The sequence below is a fragment of the Lampris incognitus genome, chromosome 1 (assembly GCF_029633865.1).
Source record: "Lampris incognitus isolate fLamInc1 chromosome 1, fLamInc1.hap2, whole genome shotgun sequence".
Taxonomy (NCBI): domain Eukaryota; kingdom Metazoa; phylum Chordata; class Actinopteri; order Lampriformes; family Lampridae; genus Lampris; species Lampris incognitus.
Genome location: NC_079211.1, coordinates 116,712,790 through 116,731,112, shown reverse-complemented (window position 1 = coordinate 116,731,112; position 18,323 = coordinate 116,712,790). Strand labels below are relative to the sequence as shown.

Genomic DNA, 18,323 nt, shown 5'->3' with positions numbered 1-18,323 from the left:
CAATTCTTTTCCCATTGCCTTGGTCAGGGGCACAGACGGGAGTATGAACCCTAACATGCATGTTTCTTTTGATAGTGGGGGAAACTGGTACACCCGGAGAAAACCCACCGCAGACACAGGGAGCACATGCAAATGCCACACAGAGGACGACCTGGGATGACCCCAAGGTTGTGTGGTTTATGCCGCCATCGGTGTGTGTGTGTGTGTGCGCGCACGCATGGGTGAATGTGAGGCATTAATTAATTGTAAAGCACTTTGAGTGGCTGTTGCAGAAAAGTGCTATATAAAATGCAGTCCATTTTGCATAATGGTCTCTACCCAGATTTTACACATTTCTCTCATCAGAATCAAATTCAAATGCGGCGTTATCTTAGAATATTTCAGCTAGTTACGCCTTACTTTGGTTAGCTACTAGTATTTTGGAAAAACAAAACAGTAATCTTGTGATGCTGTGTCAACTAACATCCTCCACTAGGCCAAATTTTGTTAAATTACTGACCCATGTTTCAAAAACAGATTTCACTGACATGTCCCAAATAATTTGGATTTATTTGATTTGCCAAAAGATCTCGACCTGCAAAATTTGTTTACTTTCAATAAACAGCACCATTTATATTTTTAGAGAAATCTTTTACTTCAAATACAGGCAGACATGTATTTGTGTAAAAACAAAAACGCATTTGCTAAAATACAACATCAATATTATAATGCGACATCTGAGGACAGACCCCCACGCTGCACAAAAAGGCAAGTGAAAAGTGATTTCATTTCATCTGATTTCAGCTTGCTACACAAAGTAAGCTGCCAACGCAGCCATTTTGTCCTTTGGTTTTTTGGGGTTTCCTCGGCGTCCCCTGCCCCTACCCCGCCCTCCTCTTCTGGCCCCACCTCCTCTGTGCATGGGGTGCCTCATGGTAGCGTGTTTAAGCTCCACTAGATCCTGGAAAACAGGATCACAAAAGACACACCCAGTGTGCTGTGTCTCGCCAGAGGGAAGTGGGGTGCGCGTCTTGTTGAAGTCCACAAGTACAAGAGCAGCATCACAGGCATCGCAGCTGTCCTGAGAGACCTGAGCAGAGGCAGGAGGGGGAGAAAGCAAGGGAAAGCGACAGGGGCCTGTTGTTATGGGTAAAATATTTGGAGAAAGACATCAAGAAATCCACTTCAAATAAAACTGAGCTATACACAAGCCAACCTTTTGCATATATTTTAGGTGGAAGAATTGTTCTAACCTGTAACCTGTGTGCGTGTTCAAAGAAATGCACCACCACGTTGCATTTATTACAAGCCATCCTCCATTTGGGGCCAGAAGTGGGGTCCAACACCAAAACCCCGCTCTCACATTCCACACACTGTCCAATGCCGAGGGAATTAAGAGAGTGCTGGCAGGACGGATGGGTGCACTCGTTACATCCCATGCCTGCACAAATCCCAAAACAGAAGGGAGAGAATTTGATAAAAGAAAAATGTACTTTAAACCCTTAAAAAAATGGATAAGATTTTTGTCCTGAACAGATTTTTTTCAGCAGTTTTTTCTCATCTGAATCAAGGGTCTAATGTTGTGTTCACACCAAACGCGAAGCAATATAAAGTCAATGCGAAGATGCAAACAGATATTCGCGCCGGGCGATGCGAATAACGCGATGCGACGCACGAGTTGAAGATATTCAACTTGTGCGAGAAATTCACGTGGCGCTGTGTCGCGCTCAACGAATCTCAACCGCCTCTCCTCTTTTCCCGGAAGAGAATTCGCGGGTCCGCTTACTCGATCCTGCGGCAAAACTTGCACGAGTAACGCAAATAAAAACAAATGATCCCGCGATCAAACTCGTGCACGTAAAGCGAGGCGAAAATTCGCTTCGCGTTTGGCAGGAACTACACCATGTGGACATTTGGTCTCTGCTTCGACCCGTTTCTCACTTTGTGAATTAAAGCCCTCTGAGACTGGAACTGTGACTTAGGGCTACACAGATCAACTGGACATGGCAAATTAAATATAGTGTCCCGCGCTAGCAAACAAAATGATACAAGTGAAGGGCCACAACATTGTTGATGCCACACAACTGTGGGCTATCAACACATCACACAACACATCACAATTGGATTCTCATCACACAGAAGTTTGTGGTGCAATATTCACTATTCATACAATGAAACCAACTGTAACTCACCTTTTTTCATGTCCCGAAAGGGTGGGTTGCTAAAGCAGTAGGGGCAGAGAGGGTAGCTCTTGCCCCGGGAGCCTGAGGTCCATAGCACCAGTTCGAAGTCATCCAGTGGGCACCGCAGTTCCTTGTACAGCTTGATGGCGCCGTTCTGTGGGAGGCTGTATGTTTCGTCACAGTGGGAGCAGTGAAGCCTGCTGGGTTTGGCCTGGAGATATAAAAGATACACATTTTTAGGTTCAGCGACTTGTAAATGCCAAACCCTTAACTGCCCAAACGTTAGGTTTATGATACATTCAAAACTGTCAAACTGCTTCAACACATGCTCATCTGAGTTATGGCAAGAAACCCCTGCCTGCAGCACTTTACTGACTACAATTAAAACATCTAAATGAGAGAGGTTTTCTTCTGAAAATATTTTTAATAATGTTAATTTTTATTATAACATGGTGTGTGAATTTCTCAGTATGTTTGGTAGGCTACATGGTTTTCTCCTATGTACCTTAAAAACAGTGCTTCAAGTGGGAAAAAATGGCTCATTGGTATTTTGGTGTGTATATTGGTGACCTCTTTGGTATTAAGCTATAAATGCACAGAACAGGAGAGAGGGAATCAAAGGTAGGCCCTTTTTAGGAATACATTAACAGAATATGGAGCTGCCAGGAAAGAGGAAAAGAGGAAGGCCAAAGAGGAGGTTAATGGATGTGGTGAGGGAAGACATGCAGGTGGCTGGTGTGACAGAGGAAGATGCAGAAGACAGGAAGAAATGGAAACGGATGATCCGCTGTGGCGACCCCTAACGGGAGCAGCCGAAAGTAGTAGTAGTAGATTAACAGAAAATAAAATAAAATATTCTCTGTTGCCAAGGTTCAAGCCATGTAGAGCCACCTAGTTCTTGTCCAATGGGCATGGCAACAGATCCTATTCTTCACCTTGAGGGTGGAGGGCCCAAACAATGGTTCCACATAGTTGTTTGGGCTGAGCTTGTCCCGGTTACACTGGCTGCCTAGCCACCAGATTCTTGCTTGTGATTACCATCCCCAGGCCTGACACCAGGGTGGGTCCCAGTGACCAACCCTTCCGAGTGGAGTAAGCTTGCTCCAACTGTTCACCATTTTTATAGGGAGCTATTTTGGGTTTTGTTTGTCTGGCCCCTCACCCTAGACCTTTCCACCCTGGGAGTCCCCTCACAGGAGTATAAGGCTACAGACAACATAGCTCTGGGAATCCTTAAACCTCACAAGCCCTTTTGCTAACATAACAGCATGGCCATAATACAGACAGCAAGGGAAACTGCCCAAATGGCCTTTCAAACCCATATAAAACCCAGTAAGGATTTGCTGGGAACATCTGGTGAAGGCACCTGTCTGGATCAATTTTAACTCCCACCTCTGAAAGAATTTCTCCTGGAGGAGGTTGGGGGAATGGAGCCTGCATTATACTCTCTATTATATAAGCACCTCTAAGGAATTTTAGTCAAAGGTGGGTTGGTGCCTCTCATGTGGTAATCTAAGAACATTGTGCATTTATCATGTATTTAACATTCATGAGCTGTGCTCAGAAGCGGTATCAGTGGCTGTGGGACAGAGTGACCATAATTTGGATGGTTTAATCAGGAAGACGAAAATGCCTAGGGCAGGAATTAGGATTATATGCAATAGATAAAAGATTTAAAGCTCATTCAATAGTAAACTATGTTTAGAGTGCACAATGGTCAGATGCATGTCGGGAAAATGATACAAACATTGCCCTGAGAAAGTTCATGAATATCCTGATGAAGTTAGTTGATAAACATACTCCACTCAGAAAGAGGTGTGTGAAGTGTAACAGTGTGCCATAGCTTGATGATGCCCTGAGAAAGTTCATGTTCTGGAAAGATAGACAAGGAAGTACCACATTAATCAGATAACATCAAATAGAGAGCTCAACAATAAGTTAAGAAATACGGTGACAAAGTTAGATTATGTCAAAAAGGAATATTTTAGCCAGAAATCAAGTAATTTTACAAATGATAGAATGATCAGTATACCTCCAGCGCTTAGTAAGGTACTTGAGAAGACTGCTTTTAGCCAAAAACCATTTTAGCATAAATGGTCTATTTACGAACTCACAGCATGCTTACAGACCAGAACATTCTACTCGTACTGCGTTGGTACATATGACTTGATCAATGGTTGACAGATGCCAATGACAGAAAGTTGTTGGTTCTGTGCTATTAGACACAAACGCTGCATCTTATGTAATAGATCATGACCTCTTTACTGACAAAGTCTTACCCGGATGGACAGTTATCTCTCTGAAAGTACTCAGTGAGTATTTTTTCACTGGGTCCTGGAGTCCCACAAGGAAGCTGCTTATGTCCACTTTTATTTCCTATTTTCACAAATGATTTACCATATCTTGTCAAACATGCTAACTTAGTCATGTATGCAGATAATTCACCCTTGTTCTCAGAAGCACCTACTTAATCAGAGTTAAATAAGGATCTAAATGTTGAGCTGCTTACCATCACTAAATGGGTGAAAATAAACAAAAATGTTTTTGAACACAGCAAAAACCAGCATTGTTTCTGGTAGAAGGAATGTTCTCGCAAATACCTTTGAGCTGAATTTGTCCTTTGGGCGGCATACTAGTGGAGCTGGTCAGGAAGACCACATTATAGGGTGTGAAATTAGATAATCTTTTTCCTAGTCTGATCACACTGATCACATATAACATTATATATAACAAAGTCTGGTTACTTGTTCTATCATATCTTGACTAATGCCAGATTGTTTGGTCAAGTCCTGCTGAGAAACATTTAAAGGCACAGAGCAGCCACACTGGCTCGTCATTGTCCTTTCTATACCAATATATGATGGATGCATAAAATACTATCATGGCTAACAGTGGAAGCCAAATTAAAATTTAGCCTTTTACCATTCATGCATACAGTCATTTTCAAAAATACACCATGTTTTTTTTTTTACAGACAAATGTGCATACACTGGCTTATGTAATAGATGTAATACATGCATTACTGTATGTCTGTGTGTGTGTGTGTATGTGTGTGTGTGGGGGCTGGAGCGCCCCCTAGTGGTGGGTGCAGCCCCCCCCCCCCCGCCGCCCAGTCATGGCAGGTGGCTGTGTAACATCTTATGCCTAACTTTTCATAAATGCAAAAAAATAAAACATACCGTTATTGTAAACAGTGGGCTGGGCTGTGTCGAATGTACATATTTAATAATAAAGTGAGTAAACACTCCATTCCAAATCTGCTACACACGCACCTTACAAACAAAACAATGAGGTCATACTGTAGTGACCGGGGAAGGCGGTTGCTTTGACTGTTGGCGGTTCTGCACTGAGGGAGCACAATGGCTGATGGGACTGTTCCTGCTAGATTTAAAGTTGTGATTTAATGATGTGGTGTTCATGTTGTGGTTATTCTTGTGCTGTTGTTTTGGGGGTTCGACTCAGACTAAGTACAAGACCGTTTACTGACTAACTGTTGGACTGTGACTGATGTCGCCACTTGGTACATGGGGGGGGGGGGGGGCAATTACGTTGTTGTCAGTTCTGGTCTGTTCTGGCCGCACTCTCGGGGTCGTGCGGTGTATGGGGCACGGGAGTTGCGATTAAAAAGAGATATCTGCCTCTCGACTCATTCTTCCACGCCGGCTTGCCACAATACTTTTCATTTTAGGTGGCAGCGCCCTACTTAAAACATCTTCCTGCGCGCCTGAATACATGTCAAGTAAACATGGGTAAACTGGTTGTACCATGTCGGCCAACAAACTGTATGATGAAAACAGATCTTTACGGAACTTTCTCTGCTTGGAATGAGCTGCCCATCCACATAAAAGAAGTCAAAAGAAAACTTTGTTTCAACAACTTTTTGAAAGAATGAGGAACCTTTCAAATCACAAGTTCTTCCCTTTGTTTGGGTCATTGTTCCTTTTTCTTTTTTCACTTTTAAAAAAATCTAATTTACTATTATTTTTCTACTGGATACTGTATTTCCACTTTGAGGTACATATATTATCAATTTGTGTAGACAGTCTATTTGTTACTGACTGTCTTTTTGCTTTTAGAACTTTTTTCCATGTCAGCTATCTTGTGATGTATGTGTTGTGGTGTTTCCTAGCTGTTTAGTTATATAATGCATGCCCCGAGAACATGAGTAGTGAGTAGTGTAGGCTGACAGGTACCAACATGCAAAAACATTTGCAACTGTTGCAGTTGCAGCAGCAAAATCCAGTACATGGGAGGAGTTTGAAAAGGCCATAGAGATGCGCTTTTGGGTGGCCTCAAAGAGACTCTATAATAACTGACTGCAACCACTATGTCCTCAAGGTGGCGCCGTGGATGGTAGACTCAGTTCTGCGCTCTCTTGTACTTTTTCTGTTTTTCTTTATTTGTTTACTTCCCCCCCTCCGGGAATCGCTGCCTTAATGTGGTGGAGGGGTTTGGGTGTCCTGGTGAACCTGGGAGCTATGTTGCAGGGGGCAATAGCTCCTGGTAGGGTCTCCCAAGGCAAATTGAGCTCAGAGGAGGGGCCAGACTAAGGGCAAGTCCCAAGAAACCCAATTAAATTACAACAGCAGAGCTACAGCACCCCGCCCGGAAAAGGGAAACCGGGGCCCCCTCCTGGAGCCAGACATGGGAAGGGAGTTCGCTAGCGAGTGTGTGGTGTCTGGGCTTTGGCCCATGGGGCCCAGTCGGGTCCGCCCTGAAAAAGCAACATGGAGCCACCACCCTGTGGACCTACCACCCGCGTGGCAGGCAAAGGTGGGGACTGGGGCATGCTGACTTCCGGCATCGCAGACTGGTCCTCGGAATGTGGAATGTCACCTCTCTGCCAGGAAAGGAGCCTAAGTAGGTGCAGGAGGTGGAGTGGTACCAACTAGATATAGTTGGGCTCACACATAGCATGTGCTATGGTACCAAATTCCTGGAAAGGGGCTGGACTCTTTACTTTTCAGGAGTTGGCCAAGGTGACAGGCGCAGGGCGGGTGTGGGGACACACAACAGTCCCCGGTCGAGCACCGCCATGTTGGAGTTCTCCCCGGGGAATGGGAGGGTCGCCTCTATACGACTGCGAGTCGCTTGGGGGAAGGCTCTGACTGTTGTGTGTGCTTATGCACCAAATAGCAGTTTGGAGTATCCAGCCTTCTTGGAGTTTCTGGGTGGTGTCCTGGATAGGGTTCCACCCGGGGACTCTATAGTTCTGCTGTGGGACATCAACGCTCACATGGGCAATGATGGAGAAACCTTGAGGGGCGTGATTGTGGGGAACGGCCTCCCCCGATTGGAACCCTAGCGGTGCCTTGTTATTGGACTTCTGTGCGAGTCATGGAACGGCCATAACAAACATCATGTTTGAACATAAGGTAGTTCATAACTGTACTTGGTATCAGAACACCTTAGGCCAAAGATCGATGATAGACAGGCCCCCTGCTCAACCCCCTGCAGTTTGCCTACTGGGCAAACAGGTCAGTGGATGATGCAGTCAACATGGGATTGCACTACATCTTCCCACACCTCGACTCCCCAGGGACATACGCAAAGGTCCTGTTTGTAGACTTCTCGACTCCCCAGGGACATACGCAAAGGTCCTGTTTGTAGACTTCAGCTCAGCATTCAACACCTTCGTCCCAGATATCCGCCACTCCAAACTCACCTGGCTCACTGTACAAGCCCCCATCTGCCAGTGGATTAAAAACTTCCTGACAGACAGGAAGCAGCTGGTGAGGCTGGGGAAAATCACATCCAGCACCCGGACAATCAGCACTGGCACACCCCAGGGATGTGTGCTCTCCCTTCTACTCTTCTCCCTCTACACAAATGACTGCACCTCAGGTGACCCATCTGTTAACCTCCTGAAGTTTGCAGACGAGACAACCACCATTGCCTTACCCGGGATGGTGACAAGTCTGATATAGACAGGAGGTTGAACAGCTAGCCCTCGGGTGTGGCCATAAAAACCTGGAGCTGAATACACTCAAAACAACGGAGATGACAGTGGAGGAGGAGCCCCCCAACATTGCACCCCCTCACCATACTCAATAGCACGGTGTCTGCAGTGAAAACCTTGATTTCTGGGTTCCATAATGTCCCAGGACCTAAGGTGGACATCCAACATGGATACAATCATCAAAAAGGCCCAGCAGAGGATGTACTTTCTCCACCAGCTCAAGAAATTCAACCTGCCTCAGGAACTGCTGATTCAGTTCTACACTGCAATAATCCAGTCTGTCCTCTGCACATCCATCACTATCTGGTTTGGATCAGCCACCAAACAGGAAAGGGACAGAGTACAATGGATAGTTAAGTCTGCATAGAAAATCATTGGTGCTAACCTGCCCTCCATTCAGGACTTATACACCTCCAGACTCAGGAAATGGGCAGGCAACATCACTGCCGACCCATCACACCCTGGTCACAAGTTGTTCCAACTCCTTCCCTCTGGCAGGCACTACAGAGCACTGTACCCCAAAACAACCTGATATAAAAACAGTTTCTTTCCGCAGGTTGTCATTCAAATGAATGCTTAACACTGTCAAATAAATCCAGCCATTTTGTATACACTGTACTGTAAATTGTACGTATACTGGTACACTGTCATGCCCATCTACCTCAGGCATGTATGTAAGTAACCTACTAACATCTATTTCGGGAAACTATTTTCCCCGAGTAACTTTATTGACAGCTGATGATGTCTTATGGCATGGCTTGTACGGTCTCATAAAGAATTTACTTGACTCACTGGATTATTTTGCTCCTTATTTGTTGAGCACTTTCCCTACCGTTGAGTGTTTCTTTAAACAAAGTTTTTTATATACACACACACACACACACACACACACACATATATATATATAGTGACAGACACTGCCAAGATGGCGGCGCGCTGGATGCAGCGCTTACTGCGGTTCCCTGTTCAGTGTCGTGTTTTCTTTGTTATTCACACGTTAGTTTTAAGTTTACTTCCGAGAGTAGGTCATGTGCTCTTCTACAACCGTCAGGAACTTTTAAACCTCAGAACGGATTACTCACTTCCCTCCACAATCACGGACAACTTCCCCATCGATATTATCCGCTCACCGGTCTCGCAGTGGAAACGTTGCCCCCATCGGCAACGTAAACAGAAGAGGGGGAAAAGAGGCGGGCTACATGCCAAGCTAAGTAGCACTCCCTTCAAAGTTTCCCTCCCCAGCATCTTCATGGCTAATGTCCGATCGTTAGCTAACAAAATGGACGAGATAAGACTCAGGCTGTCCTCTCAGAAAAGGCTGCAGAACTGCTGTCTGCTGATGTTTACGGAGACTTGGCTCAACGGCAACATAGCCGACTCGGCAGTCAAGCTAGCGGGCCGCACAGCCTTCCGTGCCGACAGGACAGCGGACTCCGGCAAGATCCACGGAGGAGGTTTGAGTATTTATGTCAACAACTCTTGGTGCAACAATATAAAGATCGCTGAAAGGCATTGCTCTGCTGATCTCAAACTCCTTATGATTCGGTGCAGGCCTTTTTACCTGCCCAGGGAGCTAATGGCCATTACCATCGCCACTGTATACATCCCCCCACATGCTAATGCTAAGGAAGCACTTAAACAGCTACAATGTGTCATCAGCAGACAACAGACCAAACACCCGGACAATGCCTTTATCATAGGTGGTGACTTTAATCAGGCTAACCTCAGGGCTGTATTGTCCAAATTCCATCAGCATGTCTCCTGCCCCACTAGGGGACAAAACACCCTGGACCATCTCTATACAAACATCAAGGACTCATACAAAGCTACTCCCTGCCCTCATCTGGGGCATTCTGACCACCTCTGCCTGTTCCTGGTCCCAACCTACAAACCCCTAATAAAACGGGTCAAGCCAGCAGTAAAGACAATCACTGTCCAGCCAGAAGGAGCAGTCTCTGAACTCCAGGACTGTTTTGAAAACACAGACTGGAGTATTTTTGCACATCAGCTACCCATGGCTCCCATATAGACATTAATGAACAGACATCTGCCATACTAGCCTACATTAACTTTTGCACTGAGAGTGTCACAACAAAAAAATCAGTCCGCACCTTTCCAAACCAGAAACCCTGGATGACCAGTGAGGTCCGGCAGCTGCTAAAAGTCCGGGATGCAGCGTTCATGTCAGGTAACTGTGAGACCTACAGCGCAGCCAGATCCAACCTCAAAAAGGGCATCAGAACAGCCAAACATAAATATTCCCTACAAATAGAGGACCACTTTCACAATAACTCTGATCCCCGGCGAATGTGGCAAGGCATTCAGTCCATCACAGACTACAAAAGCTCTAATCGCGGTCCCACTGTCCATGATGCCTCCCTGCCAGACAAGCAAAATCATTTCTATGCCCGCTTCAACAAGGACAATAGTGACCCAGCCACAAAAATCCCCAGCCACCCAGAAAACCAGGTGCTCACGCTATCAGTCGCAGAGGTCAGAGAATCACTGCACAGAGTGAACACACGGAAGGCTGCCGGACCAGACGGCATACCGGGTTGGGTCTACCGGGAATGTGCCGACCAGCTGGCTGAGGTCTTCATACCTGTATTTAAACTCTCACTGTCCCAATCTAAAGACCCGGCATGCTTTAAGACCACCTCTATCATTCCTGTCTCCAAGAAACCAACATCCACATGTCTGAATGACTACCGACCCATAGCACTCACCCCCGTTGCCATGAAGTGCTTTGAGAGACTGGTTCTGGCTCACATCAAAAAACATTATTCCCCCCGCATATTCGACCCACATCAGTTCGCCTACCGTCCCAAAAGGTCTACTGAGGATGCCATTGCCACTGCCCTGCGCGTTGCTCTGACCCACCTTGAACTTAACAACACATACATCCGGATGCTGTTTATAGATTACAGCTCTGCCTTCAACACTATCATCCCCACCAAACTAACCACCAAACTCCTCTCCCTTGGCCTCAACCCCTCCCTCTGTAACTGGATCCTGGACTTCCTGACCAACAGACCTCAGTCTGTTAGGTTAGGTGACCACACCTCCTCCACCCTGACCCTCAGCATAGGTGCCCCTCAAGGCTGTGTTCTGAGCCCCCTCCTTTTCTCCCTCTTTACCCACGACTGCCTGCCAACTCACCCTTCAAATGTTATAGTTAAGTTTGCAGATGACACCACAGTCATTGGCCGTATCACCAACAATGACGAGATGGCCTACAGAGACGAGATTGAACACCTCACATCATGGTGTACTACCAACAATCTTGTCCTTAATGTGCAGAAGACAAAGGAGCTGATTGTGGACTTCAGGAGGTCTAGAAGCTGCAGCCACTCCCCCATACACATCAATGGGGTGGAAGTGGAGCGTGTTTCCAGTTTTAAATTCCTTGGAGTCCACATCAGCGAGGACCTTTCATGGACATTAAACACCCAGGCCCTTGGGAAAAAGGCCCAACAACGCCTGCATTTCCTGAGGAGGCTGAGGAGTGCCTGTCTACCCCCCCAAATTCTCACCAACTCCTACCACTGCACCGTAGAGAGCATCCTGACCATCTGCATCTCAGTGTGGTACGGCAACTGCACCTCAGTAGACCAGAAAGCTCTGCAGCGGATCGTCAAGGCGGCCCAGCATATCACCGGTATCCAGCTCCCAGCCATAAAAGACATTTATCACAAACGCTGCCTTCGAAGGGGTCTGAGCATCAGCAGAGATCCCACCCACCCCAACCATGGACTGTTCTCCCCCCTGCGCTCTGGGAGGCGCTACAGGAGCCTCAGAGCCCGCACAACCAGGCTCAAAAACAGCTTCTTTCCACAAGCTGTTGCCCACCTGAACCTGGCTACCCACTGAATGTCTGTAGATATTTTAAATATTTTGTAATCCAGCTCTTTTTCTTTTTTTTAACTTATTTTTAGCTTTTGGTCTTCATGTGTGTATATCTTATATTGTGTTTGCTGTGTTTGTCTGTGTCTGTCTTGCACTGTTTGGTGAAGCCACAGCCCTCATCTCATTTTTAACATGTGCCTGCATTGTTTTTAATGACAATAAATTGAATTGAATTGAATTGAATTATAAGACACTTTACCTCACCTTTTAATAAAAAATTTTGAGTTACAGTGGTGTGAAAAAGTGTTTGCCCCCTTCCTGATTTCTTATTTTTTTGCATGTTTGTCACACTTAAATGTTTCAGATCATCAATCAAATTTAAATATTAGACAAAGATAACACAAGTAAACACAAAATGCAGTTTTTTAATGAAGGTTTTTATTATTAAGGGAAAAGAAAAATCCAAACCTACATGGCCCTGTGTGAAAAAGTGATTGCCCCCCCCCCCCGTTAAAACATAAATTAAGTGTGGTTTATCACATCTTTGGAAAGCTGAGTTCAATTTCTCTAGCCATACCCAGGCCTGATTACTGCCACACCTCTTCTCAATCAAGAAATCACTTAAATAGGACCTGCCTGACAAAGTGAAGTAGACCAAAAGATCCTCAAAAGCTAGATGATATGCTGCGATCCAAAGAAATTCAGGAACAAAGTAACAGAAATCTATCAGTCTGGAAAAGGTTATAAAGCCATTTCTAAAGCTTTGGGACTCCAACGAACAACAGTGAGAACCATTATCCACAAATTTCGAAAACATGGAACAGTGGTGAACCTTCCCAGGAGTGGCCAGCCGACCAAAATTACCCCAAGAGCGCAGCAACGACTCATCCAAGAGGTCACAAAAGAGCCCACAACAACATCCATAGAACTGCAAGCCTCACTTGCCTTAGTTAAGGTCAGTGTTCATGACTCCACCATAAGAAAGAGACTGGGCAAAAATGGCCTGCATGGCAGAGTTCCGAGACGAAAACCACTGCTGAGTAAAAAGAACATAAAGGCTCATCTCAGTTTTGCCAGAAAACATCTTGATGATCCTCAAGACTTTTGGGAAAATACTCTGTGGACTGACGAGACAAAAGTTGAACTTTTTGGAAGGTGTGTGTCCCATTACATCTGGCGTAAAAGTAGCACAGCATTTCAGAAAAGGAACATCATACCAACAGTAAAATATGGTGGTGTTAGTGTGATGGTCTGGGGCTGTTTTGCTGCTTCAGGACCTGGAAGACTTGCTTTGGTAAATGGAACCATGAATTCTGCTGTCTACCAAAAAATCCCGAAGGAGAATGTCCGACCATCTGTTCGTGACCTCAAGCTGAAGCGCACTTGGGTTCTGCAGCAGGACAATGATCCAAAACACACCAGCAAGTCCACCTCTGAATGGCTTAAGAGAAACAAAATGAAGACTTTGGAGTGGCCTAGTCAAAGTCCTGACCTGAATCCGATTGAGATGCTGTGGCATGACCTTAAAAAGGCGGTTCGTGCTCGAAAACCCTCCAATATGGCTGAATTACATCAATTCTGCAAAGATGAGTCGGCCAAAATTCCTCCACAGCGCTGTAAAAGACTCATTGCCAGTTATCACAAACGCTTGGTTGCAGTTGTTGCTGCTAAGGGTGGCCCAACCAGTTATTAGGTTTAGGGGGCAATCACTTTTTCACACAGGGCCATGTAGTTTTGGATTTTTTTTACCTTAATAATAAAAACCTTCATTTAAAAACTGCATTTTGTGTTTACTTGTGTTATCTTTGTCTAATATTTAAATTTGTTTGATGATCTGAAACATTTAAGTGTGACAAACATGCAAAAAAATAAGAAATCAGGAAGAGGGCAAACACTTTTTCACACCACTGTATATTTGACTTTGTGTTACTTTCCAATTAAGAAAAAAATGCTTGTAAAGTTTTTGGTTTTGTTAACATAAAGCAGGTGTTCACTAATACACTGGGTTGTAGTTATGGAAGACTCAGCTTGTTGTTCATCAAGTGTTTCCTGGGTATGACCAGCAGGTTTTGCCTGAATAATGATGAGTTTTCCATTTCCAAACTATTGTTAAACTGAACATCTTTTGCTCCAAAGGCAGTTTAAAAACTTGGAAGTCGGCCACAGAGGACTGCTGAACTCACAACAAGAGTAGAAAATGTGTAGTGTATGATGCTTCTGCTTGTGGGTTTAAAGAAAATATAACTATCTAAGCAGTTGTGTCATTCCTATTGACAAATAATTAAGAAAGTAAAGACTTATTTACATGATGTTTACTCCAGGTAGCGCTAAAGGCAGTAGTAAACCCAAACGAAAGAAATCATTGACGTCAATCATGATAATGTAAAGTATAATGACTGACGTCATTTTGAAAGTGCCTCGTGATTTAATCAATGCAAATCAAGACAGCCATCCAAAACGTACTGAACATTGACCCACACACGCACTTCTGCAAACTACAACACATTAAGTCCTCCTGCTATACACAGCGCCCAGATGGCCGAAGTCCCCACATGATGTGCTTTTCACCATTTCCAAACAAACCACTCTGTCTGCATCAAGATAAAAATAAGACTGATAATAATTAATAAGTTGGAAGCCACATGATTCATCCATCCATCCATTATCCAAACCGCTTGTCCTGCTCTCAGGGTCGAGTGATGCTGCAGCCTATCCCAGCAGTCACTAGGCAGCAGGCAGGTTGACACCCTGTACTGTACAGGCCGCCAGACCATCACAGAGCACACACGCACACACACACACATACATACACATATATTCACACCTAGGGACAATTTAGTATGGCCGGCTCACCTGAACTACATGTCTTTGGACTGTGGGAGGAAACCAGAGCACCCGGAGGAAACCCACACAGACACAAGGAGAACATGCAAACTCCACACAGAGGACGACCCGGAACGACCTCCAAGGTTGGACTACCCCAGGGCTCGAACCCAGGACCTTCTTGCTGTGCGGTAAACATGATAACCACTGTGCCACCCTGATTTAATGATGACATAAAAATGCATTAGGTCACACGGTGCAGAAGAAGCAGTGTCAGAGTGCTCATTCACTGCGTTTACATGCAGTTACATCGAGCTACGGTTATAGCTCGAGTACGCCATGTAATTGGACTACTGTCATTGGCGATATGCCCCCTTTCAGCTGGTTGTCTGTTTGAGGTGCTTCCACCGAACACGGATTTGCTCGGGGGTTCTTTTAAATCCCGCTTCGTCCAACTTTTCTACAACTTTCTTAATTAGTTCGCCATTCCGCGTTCTCCTTCCATCCATGTACTTTAGGATATTCAACTCCTTCAGCTGACACAACAAAAAGTTTGTCTCCTTGTCCGTCCAGAAATGCGTGGTTCTCACTCTAGCACTCGCCATGTTGCTACTATGCTGTTTGACTTCCGGTGAGAGACCACCGCGGGAACTATGGATCATATGCGCAGAACGCCTAGGCCAGTTCGGGGCCGATTGAAGCGTATACATGCCAGAGTAAATCGATCCCCAACCACATTATCTAGGTGCGTTAGTCCGACTTCGAGAAATTCGATTTGGTACAATTTCAGTTGGACTAACACGTTTACATGTATTGTAAAAGTCCAGTTTTAGTCGGACTAACACGTTTATGTGTGTTTTAAAAGTCCAGTTTTAGTTGGACTAACACGTTTACATGTATTGTAAAAGTCCAGTTTTAGTCGGACTAACACATTTACATGTATTGTAAAAGTCCAGTTTTAGTTGGACTAACACGTTTACGTGTGTTTTAAAAGTCCAGTTTTAGTCGGACTAACACATTTACATGTATTGTAAAAGTCCAGTTTTAGTCGGACTAACACAATAAATCGACTTTTTCTAACATCATGTAAACGTACTGTAGTGTGGGTAAGTGTTTGTTTTCTTTCTTACTGGCTGAAGGATGAAGCCTGAGGACCAGACAAGAGATTCTGTTTTTCATTGATGCAACTTCTGTGCAACATAAAAAAAAAAAAAAAAACTCTGTATGTGTTGCAACAGCTTACAACCTTTCACTGATTTCTCCAAAAAACAAAATTCCTGAAGACAAAATGCTCGCAAATAAAAACCTCCAGTACAGAAACATGTCTGTTCAGGCCATCACAGTATAGCTTATTTCTTGTGCTGCATCACCAAAATTCACTACAGGTAGAATAAACCAGATAAATAGCTCCTGCTGATTAAAAATTAATTCTATCAACAACACGGAAAAACAGCATGTTGTCTAGAAAAACAGCAGGCCATCTAGAAAAACTGCATCGTCCAGGAAAAGCCGCACGTTGTCTAGAAAAACAGCATGTTGTCTAGGGTGGACCATATGACTCATTCTGACCATGGAGAGGTTTCCATGTACGCCGAGTTGCTTCTCACTGCTTAGCATTAGCTCTAGAGGTTTCAGGGCCGGCTGCAAAACAGATGACTAGGGGACTGGAGAGTGGACAGAGACTGGAGGGTGAGTAGATAACAGAGAAGGGCATGACTTTGGTTCTGGTAGACCCAAACAGAAGGCCACGAACCAAAGTGAACCGTGTGCAGATCACATTGACCTGGGGCTCTGCTGCTAACCTGGATGTACTTCATAAAGCGATGACACTTGCCGCAGCGTGATAAGGGTTTACCAGTGGCAGCAATGGGAGAAAAGGACACCTCCATCAGTTCATCCATGCCTGAAAGACACAGCAGAACACACACCCAGTCTTCAGATTCAGGAGTTAATTAGAACGAAAATGAACTTGAATATCCATCCATCCATTATCTGAACCGCTTATCCTGCTTTCAGGGTCGTGGGGATGCTGGCGCATATCCCAGCAGTCATTGGGCAGCAGGCGGGGAGACACCCTGGACAGGCTGCCACGTCATCACACAGGGCCGAGACACACACATTCACATCTGGGGACAATTTAGTACGGCCGATTCACCTGACCTACATGTCTTTGGACTGTGGGAGGAAACCCACGCAGACACGGGGAGAACATGCAAACTCCACACAGAGGACGACTCGGAACAACCCCCAAGGTTGGACTACCCCAGGGCTCGAACCCAGGACTTTCTTGCTGTGAGGTAACTGCGCTAACCACTGCGCTACTGTGCCGCCTGAAGGTTCACACCATGGCAGCACGGTGTGAACCTAAACAGTTATGTCTAAAATATTTGTTCTTTGTCAAGCAGTATATTTATGCAATTCAAACCAAAAACCACAACCTTGAACGAATAAAAATGATTATAAATAATTGACCTGTTTGCTATTATATAATTTTATCAGTCTTGTTTCAACAAAAACATGCGCACATCCCTTTCAAGACTGAGATCGTGCTCTCAGAAAGCCTTGTCCTGGCTGTGCGACAGTTGTAATCAGTCCTACAGGCCTTCCGTAGCATAGACACACACTTGCACCGACGGCCTTCTCTTGCTGAAATTATAGGCCTCAGGTGCCAGTTACTTACTGCTGATGGAGTCCACAAAATAGTGAAACTTCCTCTTGAAGATGTCCAGCGTGTGCTGCAGGACCTGGTGATAGTTGGCCTTGCCCAGGGCGATGAGCGTCAGCTGCTTCTCCACAGCGCTGCGTATGGTGGGGAGCACCAGCTCTGCATCTAAAACATGAATTCATATGCGCACACACACACACAATAACACACACACACACACACACACACACACACACACACACACACGACAAATCATAGGATTTTCATTACTGAATGAAAAAACAAAACAAAACTACCCCTCTTACTTGTCTGACATGTTTATGTCTTTAGGAATACACTTTGTTGATCCTTCTTAATGTTCAGATATTAAACTTCACTCTGTATGACATCTATTAATATGATTAATCCCCCCCCCCCTTTTTCTCCCCAGTTGTATCCGGTCAATTACCCCACTCTTCTGAGCCGTCCCGGTCGCTGCTCCACCCCCTCTGCCGATCCGCGGAGGGCTGCAGACTACCACATGCCTCCTGCTATACATTTGGAGTCGCCAGCCGCTTCTTTTCACCTGACAGTGAGAAGTTTCATCAGGGGGATGTAGCGCATGGGAGGATCATGCTATTCCCCCCTAGTTCCCCCTACGTTACGAATTCGAGCAGCCATCTTCCCACACCGGAAGCGGAAAGAGAGCTAGGTCCTCCACAGATGTCATTTTGGACCTCCTTCCTAATGTCAAGCAACACGGCTGTTTCATCCTCAGACCAAATAATACAGTGACCTCCTGCACAACCATCCTAATGTAAGGGTGACACCAAAATGGTCGCATAGCAAGCCTTTCTTTTTTGGAAAGTGCAAGTTCATATTAGACTTG

The 18,323-nt window shown here is 45.2% G+C and overlaps 1 protein-coding gene across 1 annotated transcript in view; it reads right to left on the bottom strand.

The window, feature by feature from the left end:
• Positions 1 to 567: 567 nt before the first annotated feature.
• top3b (DNA topoisomerase III beta) overlaps positions 568 to 18,323 on the bottom strand; it is a 57,687-nt gene continuing 39,931 nt past the window's right edge. Inside the window, exons 14-18 of the mRNA XM_056288235.1 lie at positions 17,471 to 17,620; positions 16,593 to 16,693; positions 2,172 to 2,373; positions 1,233 to 1,420; positions 568 to 1,069 (exon numbers count right to left, since the gene is read on the bottom strand). Coding sequence (XP_056144210.1) covers positions 788 to 1,069; positions 1,233 to 1,420; positions 2,172 to 2,373; positions 16,593 to 16,693; positions 17,471 to 17,620 — 923 coding nt within the window. The 3' untranslated portion in view covers positions 568 to 787. The remainder of the gene's footprint in view (positions 1,070 to 1,232; positions 1,421 to 2,171; positions 2,374 to 16,592; positions 16,694 to 17,470; positions 17,621 to 18,323) is intronic.